At 25.0% G+C, this 27982-nt stretch overlaps 1 protein-coding gene across 2 annotated transcripts; it reads left to right on the plus strand.

Moving 5' to 3' along the window:
• Positions 1–259: 259 nt before the first annotated feature.
• LOC132924694 (E3 ubiquitin-protein ligase MARCHF2-like) lies at positions 260–27982 on the plus strand. Of its 2 annotated transcripts, none has more exons than XM_060989134.1 (5): positions 260–480; positions 15472–15606; positions 21073–21236; positions 25911–26134; positions 27764–27982. In XM_060989134.1, the coding sequence occupies exons 1-5, from the start codon at positions 453–455 to the stop codon at positions 27849–27851; spliced, it is 639 nt and encodes a 212-aa protein (XP_060845117.1). In that variant the 5' UTR covers positions 260–452; the 3' UTR covers positions 27852–27982. The 2 variants fall into 2 exon arrangements, with proteins under 2 accessions (XP_060845117.1, XP_060845116.1); XM_060989133.1 differs by lacking the exon at positions 260–480 and adding an exon at positions 12620–13014.

The raw sequence follows: 27982 nt of genomic DNA on the forward strand, positions 1-27982 counted from the left end.
TGCAAGGAACACACCGATGATATTTATAAACAGCAATTATAGTGATATAGTGATATAATAGACTTACAATCCTATCAGAATGGACAGAATGACTAACAAATAATTGACAATACAAGTTAATAATAAAAAAAACTGCGTTTTTTTTATTAAATGCTCTGTTATCAAAGATAGATTACAATGTTTATCATAATAATATTACTAACAATTATCCATACCATTTATCGTCTATATTCTAAATTCACTTAAACCGATCTGTACCTACGCTGTATTCGGGTCCCGCAAGTTCATCGATTATATCCATAGTTGCCTTCCAATGTAATATCTAATTAAATCAGTTATAATTACCTTACTTATTTATTTGTTTTGATAAAATATTATTATTATAAGTATTATTAAAGACTTCAATTCATTTTTGGATTTTATGCGTTTCAATAATTAAATAAACGAATATTATGACGTATGACAACAAGTATTGCGCTGGTAAATATGAAATATGTTATATGGATATTATAATATTTTATTCTAATGTAATAGATTTTTGTCGGTGTTAATCTGAGAAAATAGTAGTTTTAAAAATAAATGTCATTTTCCGACATTTGTGCATTGAAACATATGAAACATAATTAAAATAAGACAAAAATTATGTAAAATATATTAATATGATTATTAGGTATAATTTGTTTAATATTCTAATAATTTCTATAAATTTCAAGTCACTATAAATAAATTATTATTTTATTTTAAAATTATATAATAAAAATATTTAAATGTTTACATATGTTAAAAATATTATCAGCTGGTTTTAAGTTAGTTTTAAAATAAAAGACTAATAATTATTATCTCAATTAAATTAAATTACATTTATTAACTACTGCAATAGTTATTAATAATCATGAATCGCTTAAAATATTTTAGGTGCACACATGACGAAATAAATCTTTACAACGCGTTATGGTAAAATATTTATATGACCAGGTACCATTAACGCGGTGAAAAGAATATTAACAAAAATATATTTATGTAGGTACAATGTTATGTATTATTTGTAAATTATTAACCACCTAAATAACTATTGTAAAATGTATTAATTACAAACGCAAAATTTATATTGTAATAATATTATGGCATATTAAAATATAATAAACCAATTTATAATTGGTTGTCAACTGTAATTACAAATTTAACTTTTAAGCAATAAGATTCATAATCAAATGGACATTATAGTGACATAAACAGAATCAAACAGCTTGTTTCATTAATATAAATAACTTTGTGTAAAATAAAAAACCATAAAACGTTTTTTATTATACAAAAAAAATATTTTTTATTTTATTTCTGAATAAAAGTATTATTATAAGTATTCTAATAATACGTATAGAATATGAAATTAATAATGAGTAATGACTAACGTACTATTTCATTGGATTCGAGTCCTTTAAAGTGTATTTTCTTATTTCAAATTTAGGAACTTAAAACTTAGGAAATGTATAGAGAAAGCGATCGCCAATCGGGAAGATGAAATGGGTGGTTATCTATTCTATCCACTTAAAATGTATCTTTTGTTTTTCAACCAACACCTATTTCTACCAAAAATGTATCTTTCCCTTTTCCACCGATACTTGTTTCCATTAAATTAAATATTGACCAAATTTACTCATCAAAATAATGTCTATGTTATTAAAAGCTATAATACAGTAAGTTTATTAAAATATTAAATATTCATAAAATATTACAAACAATGAATACAATAATTTGTATATAATTATATTATTATAATACCTATCCCTTAAATAAAATCCCAACAAAGACCTAATCACCTAATGAATGAAGCTCAAAAAACGAATAATAAAAACATAGCAAAACCATTGGGATTTTATTCCAGACAACAAAAACTGAGGAACGTCTAAAGAATTGTTACCAAATGAATTTAGCCTAACAACTCATTTAGAAGAGAACAAATAGTTATAAACAGAGCCAGAACAGGCCACTCCAAACTTATTCACTTATATTTAATAACTAATAGAAACTCGGTCCATCGTGCGATATGCAAGACTCCCCTTACAATTGCACTCATAATTATCTACTGACCCAAATACTCAACTACACGTCTTCTCCTTAATAATCCTTCATTACTTGAAGAAGCACTCATTCAATACAATACCGTCAATAGTTTTAAATTTTTCAAACAGACTTAGATAAAAGAAAAAATCTAAAATTAAATTTTTAATTCAATAATTAATAATTATATTATATTAGTAGCTACAATATAAAATATAATATAATAAATCATCTGTAATTCATAAATATTAAATAATATTTATGTTTTCAATTTGGGATCACATATTAATATTAATGACAGAGCAGTAAGTTAAATAAATATTAAATTCACGGTTTTCGTTATTTTTTCGAAAACAGTTTATCCATAAAATATAATTATTTTTCTAATATTTTGTTATCGCTATATGGCTATATCGGCTTTGTTAAAGCAAGACAAAGAAACGCCAGTCAAGTGACCTGGTAAATCAAAAACAGTGAAAATGTCCCGTATTGTTTGATTATTTTTTTCATTTTATTATTATTATTATTATTATTATTACAGGGCTTAGACTATGTCAAATGTGCATGTTATAGGCCCGAAATGGAACATGCTTTTGAAATGTTTAAATTTACAGTGTCATATGACAAAGCCGTTTATCGTTGACATTATTTTTTTGTAATAGGTATTGTAATATATCTAATTTTTTTTTTTGCTTTATTAATCGGCAAAGGTAATGACAGTAACAAACATTCAACATAATGAAGTAAATACATAATTATTATGGATGATGAGTGAACACAACCGCTACAATATAATATGAATATAAACTAAACATATAATATACTTTTAATAATAATAATAATAATATTTTCTTTGCTTAGCAGTAATAAAAATGAATAATACAATAGACAATAATACTGCTTTGCCTATCACTAAGGTAAACTTTGTGACGAAAAGCAGTCTCTAATAAATAGCGAAAAAAACTAATTATATTATATGATAAAAATAAATGAAATACTAAATATTAAAATATCGAACATACGAGTAAATACGTAATAATGTGTAAATAAATAATTGAATGGCTGTTATATTCGTATATTGTATAACCAATAATTCATAACATAATTTAATTAATACGAGTCAAAATAAAATTATTCTTTTTTAAAGCCCTATATTTTCACACATTAAAAAAAAATCAGCTTTTTTTAGTTGTATAGTCTTTTAAAATGTACTATGTTTTTTTTAAAGATGCTATTATTATCAAGTAACCATTTTTTTTTTTCATTAACTATTTTAAAACGAATATTATACTATTTACAATTTTGTATACTGTGCACTAGAAGTTTTTCATATAATTGTAATTCAGTTGTTAGATAACTGTCATACAATCTGGTAGTTTTTATTTTAGGAATTATGAAATATTCAGATTGAGTATTAATACGCTAAATAGTATTATATTTATGGATAACCTATATTACATTTTTTTATGGACATATATATTTTTTATTTTTTAAAGTAAAGTTGTATAACAATTAATATTTTGGTATCAATAATGTAATTGTCTACATTTTAACATAATGGTCTGTACTGCCCGTGTTATTATAGAGTTTGATCAGCTTTATGTTATTAGTGTTATTACTAATATTACTATGAAGAACACCGTTCAAGAAGTTTGATTTTAGTATATAACTATCGACCATCAATGCTTTCACTTCTGAATCCTACCACATGTAATTTGCCTAATCGATCATATTCATGATATCGAATATTGGGGCATGATACGGCACGATACGGCAATATATCTTATGATGGTTTTCTCACTGATGCAGTTCGACAAATCGCATGAGCCTCGTGACATTTTTCTACCCATTAAATCTCACAACTATAGTCTATAACGATTACATTTTTTTCTATTGCTTTTATTAAATCAATGAGTACGTAAGTACGTTTCGGGTACTAAATATTATGCTGTCTGATTATAAATTCTCGCGTGCGAGTCTTTCGGAGGTATAATAGGTTTCAATATGATCTGCCGACCTTTACTAATATAATATGACGTTCTATAATACCACTACTATCTACATATTTACCTAATTAATAACGTAAAATTCAGTAACTAATAAAAATAATAACCAGAATTCGTATTTTATATATTTAAAAAATGTAAGCATTTAAATTGTATTTGTACATATCCGTAACCTATGTATTTTGTTTTAAATGATTAAATGTACGCCTATCGTGGGTGCTTTTTAACTGGCAATCGGGCGTTGTTTTAAGTCAAACATATATTAATTAATTCGAGACGATATCAATTTCGATAAGACAGCATGTGACAGAAATACGCGTATGTATACCTAAATCTATACGCAAACATTTGTCCGTGAATTACAACAACATTCTGGTTACTTACAAAGTACACATTTTCTATGTATTTAAGAATTCAAGTTCTTTTAATCGTATGCTATCATTTTACTACTATAATATTTAGTAGATAGACACGGCGTATGCCGAAGTTTATTGAACTGTAAAATGACTATTTGTCTGCTAAAAACGCTTTTTTTTCTATGAAAAAAGCTAAACACCAATTATAATGGTCAAATAAATATACATTAAACAAATACCTCTATTTATTTTATAATTTTAAAAAGTTATAAACTTTAAACATATAAAATATTTTTAAAATTTTTACTTATATATGAAACATATACTTATATATTTAACTTTAGTTATGTACATTATAAACCTGTACACGCGATTTTACATAATTTTTGAGATTTAAATAATAGTTATACAGATCATTTTCGACATCCTTAATGACACTATTATATTATAAAAGAAAATATTGTTATTCAAGAAAACTAATATTCAGAAATATTATACACATATTATAATTAAAATAAACTAGAGGAATTCATATATTTTAATATTTACATAAAAAGTTCATAAATTACATTCACGGACAAACGGTAAAGAAATCACCGTCATAAAATAAATAATAATGATGGCGGTAAGTATACATTAAATCAACACAACGTGATCAAAGTTTAATAATATTATCATTTATGTATGTAAAATGTTAAATAAATGTTGTCAAAGATAAAGCTTTGTTCGGTTTCCTGTACGGACACGAACCGTATTGAGGTCTTTGTTGCTTGATAATATCTATTATGTTTTAAAATTAATAATTATTATTATAATAGCGTGGATCAGATTTTAAAAAAAAATAACGAATACAATTTTGTTTGAACGAGCCACGAGTAATTTATTTTTCTATTAGTAGTTCGGTATTTTTAAAACTAATTTTTACCAAATACATTGCATATTATAATATAAAAAAATTAATATAATAATATTACTATAATAGTTATTAACTTAAAAACCGATGACATGAATGACCAGCATAAAATACCAGTTACCAAAAATTCGAATGACGTTAATTCTTATAAATTAATTAATAAATAATAACTTAACAATAATTACGCTGAATAAAATTTGAAAATAATAACATACATTATATGTCATGTTGTATATTGTATAAAAAGTACTACCTAAGTATTTTAGTAATTTACTTTTTTTTTTTTATTATTTATTTAATATACCTAACCCTCGGCAGCAAAAGCCATTGGGATTTACAAAAGAAATTTACAGTATATAATATACAATAGAGGATTATAAATCTTGTAAAATAATTAATTCATTCATTTTATAGTTTATTAATTTTGACGAGAATATGAAGTCGACTATTGATTTATTTGAATCCAAAGAATTTCTAAGCGATGTGGATATGTATTCTGATTGGTTAGCCTTTTCCCTGAACTCATTGTATGTGAGGCATTCTGTTAAGATATGTTTAATAGTCAATTGGACTACACACGAAAGGAAAATTGGTGGGTTTTCATTGTTCATAAGGAAGTTGTGCGATATTTGTAAATATGGTCATTGCATTGCAAAACCTGTTTATTGTTACCTCAAGTTTACTGAGTATATCCAGTGGATATGGCCAATATTTTGTTTTATCTCGTAGAACTTGATAATTTGAAGATTTCCAGCCTGCTTACCAAATGTGATGACATTTAATTTTAATCGATAATTGAACATCGTTTGGTTAGTTGGCAATATTATTGGTTAGTAAAAATATCGTTGTTTTTTTTTTTGCTTCCAGGACTACCTTTTTGTTTCCTTCAATATTACAGTACTCCAAATCACTCTTTTGAACCCTTTATTTATTATTTCGAAAATAAGGTTTTAAATATTTCAGATGATATCTGATGAATTATGTACATTTTTAAGTCATTTATGGTGCTGTATTTTTTATATTATGTTCTTGAATTAATCGAATGAATTAATATTACGAAAACTTCAACAGTAAATATTAAGCATGAGTCAAGAAGTTTAAACTTTCGCACGGTATTTTTCCAGATTATCACGACCCCGGCCATCTCTCATGAATTTTTCGTCACTGATTTCGTTATTTAAAGAGAACATTTTTTGCTTGAATATAATTATTATTATTTAATAAAATTAAAAATGAATATTAAAATAATCAATAAATAATAATTTAGAAAACTATTTCACTGCATTTAAAAATTGCATTTTTACTTTTAATAAACATACCTATTAGCGTTTTAAAGTTTTTATTTTTTATCAATTATTTTATGACAAACATGGTGCACGATTATAGCCTATAAGCACTCCTTTTTATCATCAAATGTTTCTGATATGGGACTAGGTACTACCAATATGTACTATGCCTACCAGCCATGTAATAATATTATAAACACGCCTACATAGGTCTAGCACCGCCGATACAGCCGATTTTAATGTCATCACAAGTGCAGTATAGGTAATACGATATAACACTATGATAATACAACATACACACCAAACATGACGGCTGAAAGTTTAAAACGATGAGGGTGTTGACATATTGAAAAAAAAAATGAAAACGAAAAGTAGAGCACGTCACGCGTGCATCTATTGGACTAGACCTTGACACTTCTGTGGTGGCCGAATCTCTATGGCAACAGTCCCGATTCTTCGTTACATGCAAATAGTCACAATCTCACCATCTGAGTCCTCGCCAAATCGAATGGGGTAAAATATTAAATAGGTAGGTACATAACATCCAACCACATAATAATATATAAATATATTATGGTTGGTCAGTCAATCATTTATTATTATTATTATTATTATTGCATTTACTCGGACCACGTATATGTAGATACAATGTGCATGTCACGATAAAATACATTTTATCTGTTATCAATTACTCATCTACATTAACTTAACGCCTAATAATTATTGAATACCTATTATTATATTTTCTGGATTCCCAGACCAAGCCAATGCCTATATGCGTGTATAATTTCGACGATCGATGCTAGAAAAAAAAAACTGTAAAATTATAAAGGTAATATCACACATAGAGAATATAATATTATTATAATTCAATCCAACTCATCCTATATTTAAATATAAATAAAAAATGTATTATATTTTATATTGTAGCTGCTTATTGAGTCTTGAGTAAAGAGCATAATATAATATAATAAATTATATTATGCCATTTGCCGTGACCAAGGCTAGGGATTTATTAGTATTTCTTATAAACCCAAGTCCTTAGTATATTGGTTTTGTTTTATTATCGACCGATAAAACTAAACGGATACCATATAAAGTTTAAAAATAATATTGATACAGGGTTACTGTATAGAACTTTCGACAGCGAATTTTGACCTGGCCTCGAATATAAATATAAATTATACGTATATTTTTGTTTTTAGCTCAGCAAATCCGTGATGCATCCCATCGAAATCGGCGTTACAGTTGTATAAACCATAAATAATTCGAAGACTTGTTTTAACTGCTTTTGGAACTGTTCGTGTTTATAATAGCCTGGAAAAGTCGATAAAAACGAATCAAAACCGCCATAAGTGTAAATATTATAATTGTAGGTACCTACTATTTACATTTAACGTAACATAATAATATAAAGTGCCTATGTGCATAATGTATAGGTACATTATAATATACATAGTAAAAATACGAATTTATCAACCAATTAACGACAACAATCTATTATAGTGACCATAATGTTATAAGTATATACCGACAATTTTCCCTACCAATAATGTATAGCCTTGTACACATGTCTGATTTTATCAATCGATGGCCGAAAAAAATAAATATAAACAATAACTGTGGACTGAGAAATATAAAAACATTTGAAACCACCTACTTTAAATAAAATATGAATTCTGTGGTATATTTTTTTTTCAAATTTGAACTAATTCGATCGCGCAATAGTGCTTTATGTCTGATAAAACAAACTCTGATTTCGTCTATAGAATTTATAACGGTATATATTGTATTATCGTCATTTATATACGATTAAACATTAGGGTATATCATTATCACAATATATCACAATATAACGTATTATTCTGAATTATAATCAATATTCATGGAGAACGTTTACACGGTAAAGCATAATATGATCATAAAACTGCAATTAAAATAATTAGCGTTGGTTTAGTCATATCATGTCCAGAAATACAGTTAAATTATCAGCAAATATATAATAGAAATTATAATTTCTCGGATCACTAAAATATATTATTAATATTGACAATATGAAAACAACAAAAACCTAATCTTTTTTTATTATTCATCTATGTATAGTGTATCTTTTTTTTCTACATTGTGAAATTCAAATTGTATTCTCAAATAGTGTTGGGAAGTAATTTATACATCATTTTATGCCTATACATTCTACAACATACGCCCAACATTTACTATATTTTCTATATTAGGATTATATATTATAAACTCGACTACTACTACTACTACTACTACAGTACTACCTACTATTACATACAATTCTATAGTCTTACCAATATATCTTATCGTATTCAAATAATATATTATTCTAAGATATACCTATACGAGTTTAATATAAAATGTGTTGGATGAAAAGGCTCAAAGGTATAATATAAATAAAAACGTTTTTTTGAAACAATAACCTTTTTTCGATTTTAAATATTGTAATATCCTATATTCCTTTGTTATTATATACTTTAAAAACGTTTAATTTCTTTGTCTTATTACAAAATACGACTTCTGAAAATACTTTGTATTAGGTGTTATTATTTGTCAATTTCATTGTTTGCGCACGATTATTCACCAATAATATAACCCCATTGTTTTCTTTATTTATTTAAATTCTGAATTTTTAAGTATACTTGTATTAAAGACTGTTTTTTATAATATTAGTATTTATAAGAAGTGTCCTAGCTGTGATGATACAATTTTTTTCAAATAAAACACAACCTTCTTACTGAATATTACTAGTATAAATCAAATATTATGGTTTTTTGGAAAATTTTGATATTTCTTTTAGGGTAGTTTTAAGATAGCATAATGTATTTAGTTAATATTATAATCTAATAAAAGATCAAAATAAAAAAAAATTCGAGTACTTTATCAAACAATCGAGAAAAACAAAAACAAAATGAAGTCAAAACTTAAATAATACGCAAAACCTATTTTTAACATAATGAATTTTGTTTTTGGTTGTAATTTAAAAAAATGTATAACTATAAAGAGACTTTGATCTTTTACCAATAATTTTTTAAGTACCTATCTTTTAGTTATTATTTAATATTATATTATATATTTAAATATGCAAACTATTTTATAGTTAAAATTGTTATGCATTTCAAACTATAGTCTATAACACCTAAAACTTTGAAACATATTTCGGGCTTCCTCATTAGTTTATTTCACTTGATTTAAAAATAAAGATTAGCGTTAAACCACAAATATTTTTTATGAACGATTCAAGTTTAAATTTTGACGTAATTGGATATATTCAAACTTCAAACCTAAACTAAATAACTTTATTCTCAGCCGGTTTTTACTGTTTTGTTAGTGTTAAATATATTATAGTGAAAAATATTTACTGAAACAAAATGAAACATTCCGTTTTTACTGAATTTATTGTTTTTTGTAAACAATGCATTTTTTAAAATATTTAGATCAAATTTAAGCTATTTATCATGATTATTTGACCTATTATTTATTGAAAAAAATAAAACTTATTAGGACTTGATTTCATATAATAGTACTAACTAAATACTTATTATTAAATATTATTTTTATTAAGATGTGTAGCAGTATAAAACAAACAAAAAAAAAAAATGTAAAAACTAAGAAAATATTGATTTTTTTTTATTATTGTCTAAAAAGGCTATATAAAAATGTTTGTTTATTGCTTATCAATTGATCATGTTTATTAAGTGCAAACTAGACACATTAATGATCAATGATTCATATTAATTTAAAATATTTTAGACTTTAAGACGCTTGTACTAACATACGTCACAGGAGCGGATTCAGAACTATTTACAGGGGGGAGTTATCTTGGATAAAATGTCAGCCAAAACCTGATAAAAGTAGTATAAATACTATGTAAACGCTAAACTAATAGGTAAATATTAATATTCAATTATTATTTTGTCTGTATATTTAGATAAATAAAATACCTAAAAGGTGAATAATTTTTAGGTTGAATTAATTTATTAATACAATATATTGTAATTTAAGATTAAATATAAAAAAAAAATGAAAACTGAACAAAATCATATCATCTAAATAATTGCTTTATTTTGTAAATAATATTGACTCAATATAATTAAATTATATAATAATAATAATTAACAAAAAATATTATACCTAAAGAAAAAATATTTAAAAAAAATGGTCACATAACAAAATCGTTTCGTCTTATTATTGAGTCGTCATAATTAATACTAAAATTTCTATAACAATGAAGTAATGCAAGTCCATTTAATCACTCTTCTAGTATTCTTGATCGCATCCAAGTTTTTAATCAGTGAAGAGAGAAAATTGCTGAAATAACTGGTAATGTTGGTAGATAATACGTATATATGAAAAAACAACTGTTGATTTTGAACTTAATACGATTCCTATATTATCGGCTATATCTATAATTACATTTTCTATATTACCTATGTTTTGATTCGGAATAACTGGCAATGTTTGAATTGGATCAGTACCTAAACTTTTATTTGGTTAATTTGACGCAATGGGAGTTGGATCGTCATCATGACTGGGATTTTTGTATATAGTTTTCAATAACACATTTTTTTTTTTTTTAAGAACATTTTGCATAATATTAGCACTACGATAAGCTAAGTTTTGAAATTTTAATAAATAACTATTATTCACGTTTAATGTAGATATCGAAAGTCAAAGCAATCGTATCGCATCTTATCATCAACTAAATTTATATTTTTACATACAAATTATCATTACACAAAAAATATCATCAAATTATATTAATAATAAAATAGATACTACAAGTAACCGAACATCATGTATCTCAATCAGTGATATTCTAATAATCACGGGTATCGTTATTATAAAGCTTTTATGAAAGACAATTAGATGCCCATACATTTTAATACAAATAATTAATACAATATTTTATTGCGTCAAACAAGTTTTGGTGTTCAATTAGAATAGCGTTTAACGTCGACCGATAAAAACGATAACGTTTGAGACGCAATCGGCAAGACCATTCGCCGTTTGGCAAGATATACGTTTTATCGGCTGCCAAAAACGGACATCCTATAATTCGCAATAGTCTACTACAAGGGGAGGGAGCTCCCTGCCCCTAGCCTTGGATCCGCACCTAACACATCACCAATATCGACATTTAATAGTTATCTTTATGTTTGATCGTTAAACTTTCATTAATTTCATTAAATTTGACCGACGCTATTAATATATTAATTATTTAATGTAATCCTAACGTTGTAAAATATAAAAATACTGCATCATAACTATTTATCTCTCCCTCACTCTCCCTTACTAATTACCCCAATAAGAAAGCTTAAAATATTATCTTATTTTAAAGTTTAATATGATATAATATATAATATATTAATATATATGTATAAGTAAACACGACCATTATTGGATCTAAATTCTAAACCATATGTGTGAGCCACTCTTTAATAGTAACCTACCCCTATATGGGTTAAAAATCGAAATTTCTAACCCTCCTCGAGTTTCAAGTATTCTGTAATATAATTTAAATAACTTTTATTGAAAACGATCCAGTAGTTTTTGAGTCTATGGAGGACAAAAAAAAAATATTCATCGGTATGTATATAAATAACGCTATCCCTCATCCGTTATTATATTATTATAGTGACAGTGAATATAATAATTATCGTAGCACCGATTACACGTCGTATAATGTATGAAGATTGTGTGGAAGCCGCGTGATGGCAATGCGAAAAAAACGTAAAAAAAACTTACCAAGAATAATGACACTACTTGCAAATTGCAATTTTTGTGATGCCGTGTGCGTTATGACTGATTCGTGTGAAAATGTGATGATTAGATCAATGAACTACAAGAAGGGGTATAACTATAACAACGGTTATGGCGCCCACGGTAATACATTGAGGTCGAGAAAAAAAATCACTGGAAAGCAAATTTTTTCTGTGCTTCTTACACATTTATTAAGTCATTTCCATTTTCCACATGCCACATGCCACATTATCATTTTGCCAATTCGAACACTGTGGTAACAGATGATGATATTGTCTCAACAAATAATTGTGGAGAAAATAAAATACCGAGATACATTATACTGACACTCACACCTACATATTATTATAATTATTGTGACAAGACTCGATGAAACCGCAGTTGTTAAGAACGCGCCGACAAAATCGCAGTAGGCCCGTCACTACAAGAACACCATTTTAAAATTTTAAGAAAATTGTATACGTCGGGACCGATTCAGTTATTCGATTATTTAGTGAACATAAATTTAAAATAAAATAACATGTATATTATAATGATCGTTAAAAAATCGTTAATTTTATTTTTATGTTCTATATCAAATAAAAACAGGAATGAGAGTGACATTCATTTTGGTAATTATTGTTTTATAATTATTATTATTATTATTATTATCGATATTTATTTTGTAATAGTATAATAGTTTATTTATTTATCAAGTTATATTATATCATATACACTTAAGCACGTATTTTATATCGGTTATTATAGAAGGAAAATTGATATAAATAACACTGTTTGGTATTTTTATAATCGACTTTTTGATATTTTGTCGTAAGCGTTATAATTATACATCAATTAATATTTCTTTAAAAATTATCATTTTATTTTTTTCAAAGCTCAGAAATATTAATAACATATATTATAAATTAAATAAATATTAGTTATTTTTTTAATTTCTCTACAGTCTCCGAAAACGTTTTGAAAATTTTTTATTAAAATAATTAGTAATAAGCCAATCTATTTTAATGAAAATTTTTTTTTAATTATTTAATAACTTATACTGTAAATAAATATCTAATAACTATAAATTCCAGAGACTTTAAATGTTGATCAATTAATAAAATATTTACTTACTTTCAAATTTAATAAGGCAATAATTCTAATTTATCGAAAATTACTTAAATTCCTACCAGGCACACAAGGCGATAATAATAATAATTGTATTTATTTTAACCCTCTGGGCTAGTGCAATAATACGTAGATAACAACTATTTACTATTTTTTTTAAATTTATTTTATAGTGCCAAATGGTTCAAGAAACATGACATTTATTTAATTTTTAATTAACGTGTCATAAAACTAGATAATTTGTCTAGCCTTGAACACTGGATTATATATTATAATATAATGAATACGTTTAGACAACATTAGGATATTTATCAAAAATTTCTAAATAGATGCAAGTAAAGTTACGAGAACGTTAACAATAATAACTAGGTCAGTAAAACAAACAAATACAAACAAAAAAAGCCATATTCGTTTTTTATGAGCGTTTGGAGATCACTTCTTTATGAAATGTATAGGATTGGTTAATATCTATTAATGATACGAAATATTATTGACAATCTGTTTTGTTGAATTCAGTGCTCATTGACTAAAAAATTTTTTTTACAATCCAAATTTCCAAATCAAATTTTAATCTATAACCCACTACATTTAAATTATCAGTACTAACTAAAAAGTCCCAAGTCAGATTAAAGTAAGATAATTTGGTATACTATAAAAATGCCATTTTCATGTTGGAATATAATTTTGGACATAACAAATAGCATAAGAAATTTTAATTTTTTAATCATATTGGAACTTAAACGATGTAGGTATTACAATGTCAGCCTGGTATACCAAAGGTCTTTGGAGAATAATTTTAAGGGTCCTGAACTTACTTATTCGCTTTTATAACTAACTGTAGGTCTCTTACGTGTCAGTAAAACGCCGATCAATAATATTCCTAAAAATTACATTGGATTTCACGACGATACGGTTATATGTCTTAAATTAACAATTGAAATAACACAATTATTATGAATTATAAATGGATTTCCACGTTTCAGTATTTTGTTTACAAATTTACTCACTCATACAAATAATAAATTATTATAATATTATATTTTATTATTTTACTGCTGTCAGCAATAGTCAACTAACAAAACATTATGTACCTATACCTATAATTGAATCTATGAGTAAATGCATGTCAGTTAATAGTTATATAACGATGTTTTGTAAGTCTTTGTATTGTTTAAGAGCTAAAAGACACACCTTAAGTAGTGTATAAACTTCAAGTTTTAAAATATGGTCTTGAAGTATAATTTAATAGTACAAAAATCAAAATTTTAATAAATTGATTATTCAATGAAAAACGGAGGTGAGCATGTTAAGTGAATCATGCTGTATATATTTTATATTACCTAGTCAGTTGTTCTTACGGTCATCTCGCGCTTTTGTCATAATTGTTTAACGAAATCAAATCTAAATATTAGTAGGTAAATATGTTATTATTTTCTAGTAAACGCGAAACGTCACAATAATTTATTCAACTATTGAACTATGTTCGTTTATAATATAAAAAAATAAATAAATAAACGATCTGCAGCGTATAAAACACATGTAATGCGGTATTATAGCAATATCGGTGACACGCTACGAGAAAAAAAAATTGTAATAATTACGATAAAAGTGTTAACACTGTGAAAACAAACGCGTTCAGAGAATTATATTATTATTTTATACGCGACCACAAAATATTATGTTCTCGGTAAATCATACGTGCACAATATTATATAGTAATACTATAGTATATTCCACGGCGTTGCGTTCAAACGGAGAAAAAATTATGATACATATACATTATTTTTGCCGATTTTTGATACACGTCTGATTTTAATTGATATTATATACCAAGCACCTAAGCCGTGCCTGTCTGCTGTGTCGCAAACGGCATTATACCTGTGCTAAGTGCTAAGTAGCGAAGTTTTATAATATTAATAATTAACTTTTTTGTTTTTTTTTTTTTTTATTCGACAATTAAGTTAAACAGTCCGAGGAGGTGGCTGTACAAATGGAACCGTTCTCGGACAACAAGAAAAGATACGGCCGAGGCGCAAACGATTACGATGAACCCGACGAGAACGATAAGTTAATAACGTGCCGCATTTGCTACGATGGTATGTACATAATAATATACTATACCAATAATGTGTAGTAGTTACTTGTATAGACAGCTAGGTAATGATAACGAAATTGATAATATAAAACATCATATTTTCAAAAGCGCTTCCCATCATCACAATATATTGTGTTCTATTTTTTAAAAAAAAAACTACCAATGTTTCACAAAACAGCCAAGTTTAGTCAAATTAAAACAAATCTCAGTCCTAATATAAACGAACATAACATTAATATAAATTCATACTACAGAACTAATATTTAAAAATTAATTTTGAAAGGAATAATTTAATAAAAAAATAAAACAACTTTAGTTTTTGACACGGGTGTATCTACTGCAGTAGTTAGAAAAAGTATTATTATAGACACATACAACATAACATGCCGCTATATTATAACGGTAGCTCATTAACATAGACGCAAATAGTGTTTGAAATTTAGATTCGTACTAGATCCTTATGAGGCCTTTTTGGCATTATAAAACCCTTAAATTAATACATACACATACATTTAAGCATATATAATTTATATTTAGTATGTAAAATATGTATAATTGTTAAACATATTTTTAAAGACCTTTGAGTCGTTTAAATAATAAAGCCCTAGGGCATTTGAAAAAAAATACACTTACATTTTTTTTTTTAATACTTTAAATGTTATTTTTAATTTTTAAATGCTATAAAAGTACGTTAGTTAATATAACAATAATACATAATATGAGTATATTAAATTCTGTACACAAAAGACTATAATAATTATCATATCAATTTTGTTCATCTCTCAGATATGTGCTTTCAACGTCAACAAAAATGTCTTTAACAATCTTAATTATACCTTAATCGCTAAACCTGTTTTGAGTTCATAGAATATCTTAAATATTATGTGGGGTATTATAAAAATTATAATATTTCGCATTGCAGATAAAAGCCTGAAAATAAATACTCAATAATACCTATATTAACTATTTTTAGTACTTCGCGCAAAATAAATAAGTATACAATAATAATTTTTATATTTTTAATAATTGCAAACACCTAAAACAATCTTATTTTTAAAAAATTAATAAATTGTTTTTTTTAAGTATCAAATATTAATGTATAACTTATACCAATTACTTTTGAGCTAGCACAATTTTTAATTCTTGATCTTCTATTCCCTTAGTTAAGATACATACTACGACATATCCTACGTGTATCACTCAGATAAAAAAATGTTGTTCTTCTAAAATTAGTTTAATTAGCATTTAATTTAATTTATTACTGGTTGATCAACATGAAAAATGAACATACACAACTTGTAATCTAGTAAACTTCTAGTACTCTATAAAATAATTTAAAAAACAAAATTGATTATAAAATATTAAATTATGTTCATGGATATAATTTATTATTTATACCTTTAAGTGTTTGCATATATCAACTATAACGAGAATCAATTTATGTGTCACTTGTGGTTTTTATTAATCATTGGGTATTAAAAAACGAACAACTGTTTGAACACCAATATTAATATAGAGATGAAATCATTTTCACATTTCCAATGAAGTGTAAAATCTTCATATTTTTGGGGAGGAAGCTCCTAGTCCCCTAGACTGCTCCCTACTTTCTTCCATCATAATAATTATCTTTAAAAATTAATATCGGAAATTCTAATACTATACCTTATACCTACTAAGTTGTAGACTCTTCATGTATACCGCGGTATTAATCGGATTAAATTATATTACATAAACTTAAGTAATTTTAAATTTCAATAACATAACGCTGTAATTAAAAAATGAAAAGCCTCTTTATAAATCTGATACATATAAGCCGATATTCAAAAACAGGTATATAAATAATGTAAATAATAAAATAAAGAATGTCTTTAAAGACTTCGAAAAGACATTCAAGTATTAAGCGACGAAGTTTGTAGTTTATACGCGTCAGAAACAGTATCGAAATATACAAGCATGAAAACGGCCTTTCACAAACTATTTAAACTTTTAAATTCCTAAAAAATATTAAAAATATATATAGTATTGAATATAATTTAATAAATGAAGATTCAACAGTAATTTTTGATCTCTAAACCTGAAAATTATTATGAAATCAATAAATGAAAATAAAAAACCTAATTATTTATATTATAAAAATGTGAACGATTAATTTTCTCAGTATTTGTTATGAAAATAATAGTACTAAAAGTCCTAAGCGTTTCAATAAAATCATACCCGACTATAAGCAATTACAAGAATACAACGCGATATTTATAAAAAAACACCAAGTATAATAACAATAATAATATAATGGATAGGTATATCTAAACACTTTCATCTGAAGAATGAAAATTTTAAAATTAATAACCAACACCTACCTATAGAAAACATAAAAAAAACCAATATAATCCAATTAAAAACCTAACAAAATAATCTTACCACAAAAAGAAATCACGCACAAAGTACAAATTAACATACCCAGACTAATATAGCCAATAGCTATATTATAATTATAGAGACGATCGCTTTGCTCGCAAAATATAATCAGATTTAAAAATTATTATCATCTAAACGTGAATAATTACCTATTAATAACAATATAATAGCCGTTTTTTTGTTTTAAATCAATTAAAATAAATACATACAAAATGCGAAAATATTATTAAAACATTTTTTTTAATTTAAAATGATTTAGCAGATGAAAATTCACAAGATAAATGAAAAGAATTTATAACGTTAACGGACAGAATAAATAAATTCTATATTTCATGATTACAATGATTTATTATAATATTCGAGAAATATCAGAAAATGTTTTTAAAAAAAATCATTTTATCGTTTTTAAATGTCCACAATACCATAATTATTTTAATATTTGTTGGAAATTAATTATAATAATTATATAATTTATTATAATTATGATAAAAAAACAATCAAAAAAACATATATAAAATATAATGATTATTTGTGGGATACCTTTAGGCTTTGCATCCCGCTACAAACCACACCCCTCATCACTATTTAATATGATATAGGTACTTATGCCCAATTATAAGTGTAGATACTACACGTACCGACAAGTACTAACAATAACAAATAATAGTAAATTATCAAGCGTGATCTGTCGTTTTGTGTAGGTGCATAAAATGTAACAAATAACGTTATCGATATTTAGATGTACATTATGCGCACGCTGCATATTATAATATTTTATATTTTTACAGCACATATCATATATTGCATCATCGTATACTTATTGAGATCAAATAAACGAAAATATAACATTACAATGATTAATTATTCAATAACCGATTACACAAATAATATAAACAGTATAAAATACAAAATAAAACAAACTTATCATTTTATCTAAAACTTTGTGTTAATCAATTATTTAAAACAGATCGAATGGCAGTGGTAATGTTTAAAATGGTTACGTTAACTTCAGTTGACATAATCTATACGATATTCATCACCACAATGAGTTCGTCCTTAATGCTAAAAATTATTGCAAATACTTCACAAACTTTATTACATATAAAAGCAGTAGAAACCTTTATTATACACATTTAGTTTTCATTTTTTTCTTTATTATAATGTGTCATAAAAGTTAATTTGTTGCACTTTCCAATCATCGTAATAATTTTATTGTTACACATAATCATATACTATTCCTAACACTATAATCAGACATTAACAATAAGTAACGACTATTGAGCAATTAATTATACAAAAAAACAAACACAATGCATTTAACAATGTCCTTTACAAGTACAATGAATGTTCATAATAATTACAATCCTGGTTGTAAATTACATTATCTATACATTTATAATATTCAAGGCTCAGATTTGTATTTATTTGTAAGCAAATATTAGTCCATCGTACTTTATGCCTTATGGTAAGTAAGATAATATGTGTCCTGAAAATATGATTTAAAATACCAATTATTTTAGAGCATATTTCACTATTTTGCAATTTTTAGCGCATATTTTACTATTATTATGTCATATTTTGTCTTTTTTTTATAACATAATGCACAGTTCTATAACTTAAGAAACAAAAGTATAGTTTCGAAAAAATATACATTTTATTTTAAATAAATACTAACAATTCTAAAGGAAACAAAATGATTAAAGTCAAAGACAACCCACATATCCAATGTTTATTTTGTACAATATAATTTTTTTTCTTGCGTTATACTATATTTTTTTAGTTAATTAATTGTAGTCATACAATAATAAATGAATAAATACGATATACATTAAGGTATTTTGATGCATAATTGCATAAACGCCATAAACACATTTAATTTAAGGAAGTATATTTCTTGATTTTTTCGTATATATAAATCCGAGTCCTACAAGTAATATAGTAATATATTAATATTCACAACTTATCAGCAAAGATCATGTTGATGACTTGCATTTTTCGATCTGCGTATATAGTACTAACAGTTTTGTATTGACCTACACAAATCCGTTACGTTGTTCGTTGTATTCTAATAATATTATATTATTGTGCATTAATGCTGTTTTGCAGTTTTATTTTTATCTTTCGCGTTGCACAAGACATACATAACCGGTGCAAATTATATTATTATGCGTATTCCACTATTTTTGCATTTCAAATAAAAATGTTATGTATTTTTAATATAGGCTAACTCCGTGTGCAAAAAAAATGTGTTTTAATTTATCAAATACGTACAATATTATAAGCTACTGTCACAACAATATAATATGTTATTGTTTTCATATTGCACCTCACTGTAGTTATAATACCCATTATATAATTTATAAGCATAAATTATATATTATTATAATAATTATAATAATTTATAAATAGGCCTACTAACTCTACTAAGAACTAAGCGGACTGCATTTGATATTATAATAACTTATAAGTAATAACGAATGCATATTTTAATTATCAAATGATCGATGATTTATTATAGTGGTGTATGATTGTATGAAGGTATACGGCGTATAAATATAAAATGTAAATGTATGATGGGGGACGCGCAGGATTGCAGGAATATGACCAAAAGACCACCTGTTAGAATTTTATAGTGACAAAAACAAAATATTTTATAATTTTCTTAAATTTTTAATTCCCAGAATATGATATTTAATAGATATTGGGTGATTAAAAAAAAAATGTTTTTGAGAACTAATGACTTTATTATACTGTTATTGAGATACACTGTTTCTCTGAATTTACGTGTCTAAAGATAGAAAATGTCAAAGATACATGGCTTTTTTACTATCGAGATTTTTATGGTTTTTTTTTGGAAATTAATTACAATTCACATCTACAAGAGACTATCTTCAAAAGAATTTAAGTAGTCGTTTAGTGAAAAAGACTACTCACGAATAAGTCCTTATAAATAATATTGTCTTACGGTATATAGTGATGTTGTATATGACTTTAATATAGCTACATGTTTTATGAACTCGTTACTCATCATTGCGATTTTTATATTTTTTAGAAGAAAAAAATGAAAGCACAGTATCGCCGTGCAATTGTGTCGGTTCTCATGCACATGTCCACGTCACGTGCCTAGAACAATGGCTGTCGGTATCGAAGTCGAATAGATGTGACATATGCAGTTATTCCTTCAAGACGGTCAATCGGTCTTTGACTGTATTCGAGGTAAACTAACATATTATAATATAGGTATGCACCAAGAAAAAACATCAATCATGTTATTACTTAATAACTATATTAGTTTACCCCTTTTATTTACTTTAGTGGTATGATACCTACAACAGAGTCAACCAAATCAGCAGAACACGATATTATTATTATTATACTTTAAGTGTATAGGTTATAATTAGGGGCCGGAATTATATTCTTTTGCACAGTTTTTTGAGGCTATGCATTCAGACGGGGGTTTGAAATCTTTACAAACCATGAAACCGGTTAATTAATGGCAAAAGTTTTTTTTTGCATATTTGAGAGTAATTCAAGATAAAAGAATATTTTATATAATAAAGAATATTAGAGAATATTTCGATTAATTTTTATAGATATTAGATATTTTTTGTTGCACTAGCGTAAATAATATAAATTATATGTCCAATAATACTCGTAATAGTGATATGATATTGATATATTATATACGTATTATAACCATCGTATATCGTATGATCATTATGCCCTAATTAGTAATGAACTGTTGGTCAACTTCAAAAATTACCCGGAGAAAATGGAAATAAAATAAAAAAATAAAAATTGATCAACTCCAACAAAAATGTCAAGGGCTCATCATTTTGAAAAACGTAGTTAAAGTTTTGGATGGAAATAATGAAATTCAACTTATAGACAATTTTTCACCGGCTATGATTCCTGTATTACTGATTTGCAAAATTCTCCCGTGACTTCAGTTGACGTCGAACGTTCATTTAGCGCGTATAAAAACATATTAACAGACTATCGTACAAATATGATACCAGAGCACATAGAACAAAATATAGTTGTCATTTTGTCAACTGTCAAAAATTTTCTTAATTAAAAATACCTTATATTAATATAATTTAATCAAATTTACTTTAACATGTATTATTTTTTATTATGTGCGTATTTATATACGGTTTTTGTATTATTTTGCATATAAATGCATATTTTTTGCAAGAGAATATATTAATAAAAAAGCAGATTTTTTGAAAAATATTGGAAGAATATTTTCAACTTTTTAAAAAATTATTAGCATTTCTTCATTTTGGCTATTTTAAAAGAATATAATTGCGGCCCCTAGTTATTATTAATTTAGTATAATAATATAGTAACAATTTAAATTTGTTTACAACAAATTAAAATACAATTTTATTTTACAATCTCTCTCTCTATTTTTATTGATTTGTTTAATTTAATAAACATTTTTGCAGGATATAATATAAAACAAAAATTATATAGGTACTTCAGTATATTTCATAGAACAACAATTTCCGAATATTTTCAATTTATTAATAACTATTAATTCATTATTTTATATTTTTTTAACATTAAAATCCATTAATGTCTAGTATAATATTATTCAGGTACAGATTGAAGTAACTTACAATACAAAAACAACTTTTGTCAGAAATTGTTAGATTAGTATAGATAATGATAAAATTATTTCTGAGATGAAATGTTTGGAATGTGTTTATGTTTTGGAACAAATGATAAATAAAAAAGTCAAACTTCTAAAAATAATCAAAGTATTTTGAACTATTTTTCATTATTAAAAAATATATTCTAATGAAGACACTAGAAAATAATGTATAGCTTTGCTTTATAATTTAAGCATTCTTCATTTATTGTTGATTGCATATTATAATATACATTTGTATTTTATATTTGACTATTTTCAAAATTTAAATTAATCAAGCCATTACAATATTTTAGACTATACGTCTATATGTACTGTTTCCCATAATATTATTCTACACAATCGATGTTTGTTCATAAAATTATGTTGAAATTACAATTACCTAATACTTATTTTTGTTAACTTTAGGTATAATAAATAATGATATACTCATCAATAGAAAACAACAGTTTTGTGACCGACTTTTAATTTTAAATTAATTATTTTCAATTTATATTCCATTATCATCACGACTCATCAAACATTTCTTGTGTGTTTTGTTTGAAATAATTGAGCTTATTATCTATATTTTTGCCGTGTCTTTTTTATTATACCTTTATAAAAAAAAATTTTTAATTTCAATTTAAAATTTGTGATTATTATGATTTTTGATAAATTTTTAATAGTCGCATAAAAAAGTATTGCGCTCATCTAATTAAAAAAAAACAGGTTTTTACATTTCAACGAAAAAAATATATCAATCTATATAACAATTTAAACTACTCAACAAATGATAAATTACGAAAACATAATTTTAATAAAACTTGATTATATATTCAAAAATTGTAGATACTGATATAATAATATAATATTATGGTATAATTTGAAACTAATTTTAACTTTTAAATTTCTGATCAGAAATCATCTAAAAACCTTTAAGAATAGTTCTCAATTTGTTTACTTTTTAGAGATAGTTTCTGGTAGTAAATTGGATCTAATTTGTACTTTGGAGCGTCAAAAATAAAAATTAGAAAACGTTCAATGGCCAGTATTATTTTAAAAAAATCGATAAAACTAAAAAAAAAAAGTATTAACATTTACACAACACTAGATTTGACAAAATCTATTTAGTTGTTTAGCTATAATGTAACAATAAATAACTGTAAAAACCTGACATTTTCACCAAATATTTATAATAGCATTTTTCAGAGTTGATATAAGTTTCAAAATTATTTAAATTATTTATATAAGCTTTGACATTTTTGAATTTAAAAAGATCATAAAACTTGAAAGTATATATATAGTTTCTCACAAGTTATTCTTTTAGTAATACAGTAAATTCCCGTTACAACGAATACCAATACAACGAAACTCCCGTTATAACGAAAGTCATAAAAGTCCCCTGCCGAAAAGCAGGGCTTATAAAGAGCTTATTCGAATTTTCGTTACAACGAAATGTCCGTTATAACGAAAAAAAATTCGGTCCCCTGGAGTTCGTTGTAACGGGATTTTACTGTAATTTAAAAATATCAAAAATATAGGTTAATTTTAAGCTGTTGTACACATTAAATCACTAAACTATTCAGTTTTTGCACCGTTCTATGGTTCATCGGTACTGAATTTCTATAGTAAGCTAATAGTAATTAACAATAATTAAATTCTATGATACAATAATATATTACTAATAATTATTAAATTAATTAGTTACCAAATATTTTTTTCAGATATTGGTTTAATTTACTGTACATCTCGTATGTAGTTATGCCTAATAAATAACAATATAAAGTACCTATAAATACGTATCGTTATAGAATTGATGGTGAGTGCTGTCATGTTCCTGCTCAGAATCATTTTTCGGATGATTAAATTTAAATTAAAACATGCCTATTATTGACAATTACAGTCAATTTATAGACATTATATTATTGACAATTATACTATTATAGTCTATAATACGCGGTATAAGTTATTTTATCAAGTAGTAATTTTTTTCTGATAACATAACATCTGATTTAAAATTTTTCTATTGATAGGTATGCAAAAGAGATTCGGTTACTAATTTTAGCATTACAAAAAAATTACATAATTTTTAAACTCTGTATTTGGATTATATAATAAAAATGTGCATTTTAATTATTAGTTTATTGGGTATTTATATTTTTCATTAGATAATAATAAAAAAATTAACTATCTGATGTAACAGTTAATTACTGATACTTCAGCATAAAATTTGTCAATTATATTTTCAAAATCGATAGGATATATTCTTTTTGTGTATATAACACTGCTAAACTAATCAATTATTCTTAGAAATTTCCCGTTAAGCACTTAAGTATAATAACACTAATAATCACAAGAGATTAGAAGCTCTTAGTTTGTACAGCAGTTATACAGTTTCTTATAATTAAATAATACTGATCATCAATATCATAAATATAAAATATATACAATTGTTTAAGTAGGTAAAACTAATTATTTCCATTTATCATTTATTACTTACTCATTTATAGTTTATACACTATTATACTACTACGATTTGTCGTATTGTATTTTTAATTTTTATATATTATTTATAAAAATGTAGTGTTATAATTGTATGAGAGTGACTCTGTAGTCTGTACCATACCTTATTTTACTATCCAAAAATGTTAAGAGTTAAGACTCAATTCCCCTCTCACCCATAACTTAAAGTCTTAGCTATTGTAGTAACGTAATTGGTGTATTATGAAGTTTGACAGTTTTACACTGAAATCATATGTTATTTTGTGTATATATGTATATATTATATATTAGAGTGCCATGATAAAAAAAATGTGTCCGTATGAACTGATAAGAAAATTGTCATTTGTATAGGCCAATAAATTAATAATAGCTCATACTTGACAGTTGATATTACGAGTATAATAATGGTATTATATTACCTAAGTCGTTTTTTTTATTACTTTCTTAGTGATATTTGATTTTGATCTAACTTATACATTTATTTTCAATATTTTCTTTTGATTATTTACTTTTCACGATAAAGACTATACATTTTGAATCCTTTTTTTCTTTTAAATAAAGTACTTAGTTGTAGATTCATTGATTAATAATGTTTATTTGTTACCATTATCATATAATATTTTTTTTAGATCTCTTTATCAAGGCATTCTAATACAGGTTAATGGTTATCCGTACAGAATTATAATATTATTATTATTTATAACCTTTTTACAAAAAATTATAATCATCGTCAAAATATTGTTTGTACGCAGTGGTTTCAGGAGAAAAGAAATTGCCAAGGCTTCTTTGGCCAGTTCATGGTGATGTTTTTTTTCGTTACAATATGGTGTTTTGTACTCACTGCGTGTGGAATGAAAACCGTTGAATATTTCTTAGACAAAAAAGATAAAAATTCATTTTACAATGGGCTTTTAATGTGTATCATCACGTTCGCAATGACTGCAATGTTGTGGTTTTGGCTGATAATTTTTTCATCGTCAGTATATCAAATTATCATATTATATCTAAAATACGCACTAAAAATTATTGGTGCCCGGATTTATAAGCAAATGTATAATATGTATATACTTTTATTTATTTGATTTAAAATAATTCTGATTGAAACTTTATATGTTTCATAATGTGTAGATTCAAATGTTAGTTTAGTACAAATGTGCAAATATTTTTGCTTGTTTCTGAATAAATACCTGCACATAACGTATTTTATAATATTATTATTACTTTTTTTAATTATCTTCAAATTAAATTTTATTATTATATCTAAACTACTTACTGTAATTTTAAAATAAATAATTCTATGATTCTTTTTGGACTAAGCTAACAAATATTGTCTATTATCTACATTTTATATTGATAAATGATAATACAAATTAAAAACATAATACTTGTAAATACAAAAATGAGTGGATTGAATAAAATTTAAGAACTCTCAGTTAAAAGTTTATTCAGCTTTAGTACGCATTTGTATCATTTTACATCACAAAAATTCCGTGATGTACAAAGTATATTCCAAGACGTAATCATAAGAATTTAAAATTTGAAAATCTTAAACTAATATTCGTGTAATGCGCATAACATTATAATTCATACAGCATGGGCACATTTTATAACAATAAATATATGAGTAATCAAAATAGTGTTGCTATACATAGTATTACATTTTGATTTTCTTACATATTATCGTAAATATTTAAATAATTTCATGCAAATGTATCAAATTATTATTATTAAAAATATATAAAAGAGGTGATCCATTATAAACATAAAATACTCATTTTATAATTTTTAAGTGTTAAAAAAAGTTGATTTTCATAAAAAAAAATGTATAAGTTTAAATTTTATAAGTTACTCTTTGAATAACAACATACATTTTTAATTAATTTCATATTTCAAAGAACATATTATTCGGTGTATTTTTAATTATAAAAATCTAATTTTTGACAAGTAGGTATAATCTATTAGTTAGGAATAAGTATTTAAATTTGAAAGTTTAGATGAGCAAAGTAATAGACCGACATTTTATGGGATACCTTTAAAGAACTCTACTCCGTTTATAATCCTTAAATACCTATTACCTACCTATGTATGCATAATGTCACTAAAAAAAAATTATAATAACAAAAAATAGTAAAACATATAATATATTTTTTTAAATGTTTTTTTTAACGTCTTAAAGTTAGGTATATAAAATAATGAGTGTCTTACATAAAACGTATCACCGATATATAGTCGTATTAGTTAATAATTGAGTACATGCAGAACCAGTGATTCTACGTATTAATATAAAATGTGTATTTTACAATTTTATTATTATTTTTTAAAACTTTTATGCTTATAGTGATATAATAGCGTTATGTTATTAATTTAAAACTAAAAAAAATGCCACTGCGATTGTGCCATATCTCGTAGTTACTTATTGAATAATAAAAAAATATATAAATATGATTATAAATTCGATATTAAGCGATTATCATTTTGTATATTTATACATCTTCAAGTGCATATTTTACGCATTTTTTGTATGTAAATCCGGACCCGATAAACTTTTAGGCAATGTACCATATAATCTAACGCCATAATTAACAATGAAACATTTTATTTACAGAATATGGAAGCGTAGGAATATGGTGATACGCTTGGACAAGAATTACTTAAACGGAGCTGATGACATCAACAATGCGTTTGCTGTCTGATAAGACTAGCTAATTTATATTTTTTAATTTAAGATTAATATATACTTATTACTTAATTGTTTATTTTTGTCTAATAATAATGGAAAACTCAAAACTATCGTTACCTATTAAAAAAAATAATAAATCCAAAA

The sequence above is a fragment of the Rhopalosiphum padi genome, chromosome 3 (assembly GCF_020882245.1).
Source record: "Rhopalosiphum padi isolate XX-2018 chromosome 3, ASM2088224v1, whole genome shotgun sequence".
Lineage (NCBI taxonomy): Eukaryota > Metazoa > Arthropoda > Insecta > Hemiptera > Aphididae > Rhopalosiphum > Rhopalosiphum padi.

Coding starts and splice junctions, on each gene's coding strand:
- LOC132924694 (XM_060989133.1), top strand. CDS start 12,924: ATGTATATTATAATGATCGTTAAAAAATCGTTAATTTTATTTTTATGT. Junction 21,237..25,910: donor GGTCTTTGACTGTATTCGAG/GTAAACTAACAT, acceptor GTTTGTACGCAG/TGGTTTCAGGAGAAAAGAAA. Junction 26,135..27,763: donor TGGCTGATAATTTTTTCATC/GTCAGTATATCA, acceptor TTTTATTTACAG/AATATGGAAGCGTAGGAATA.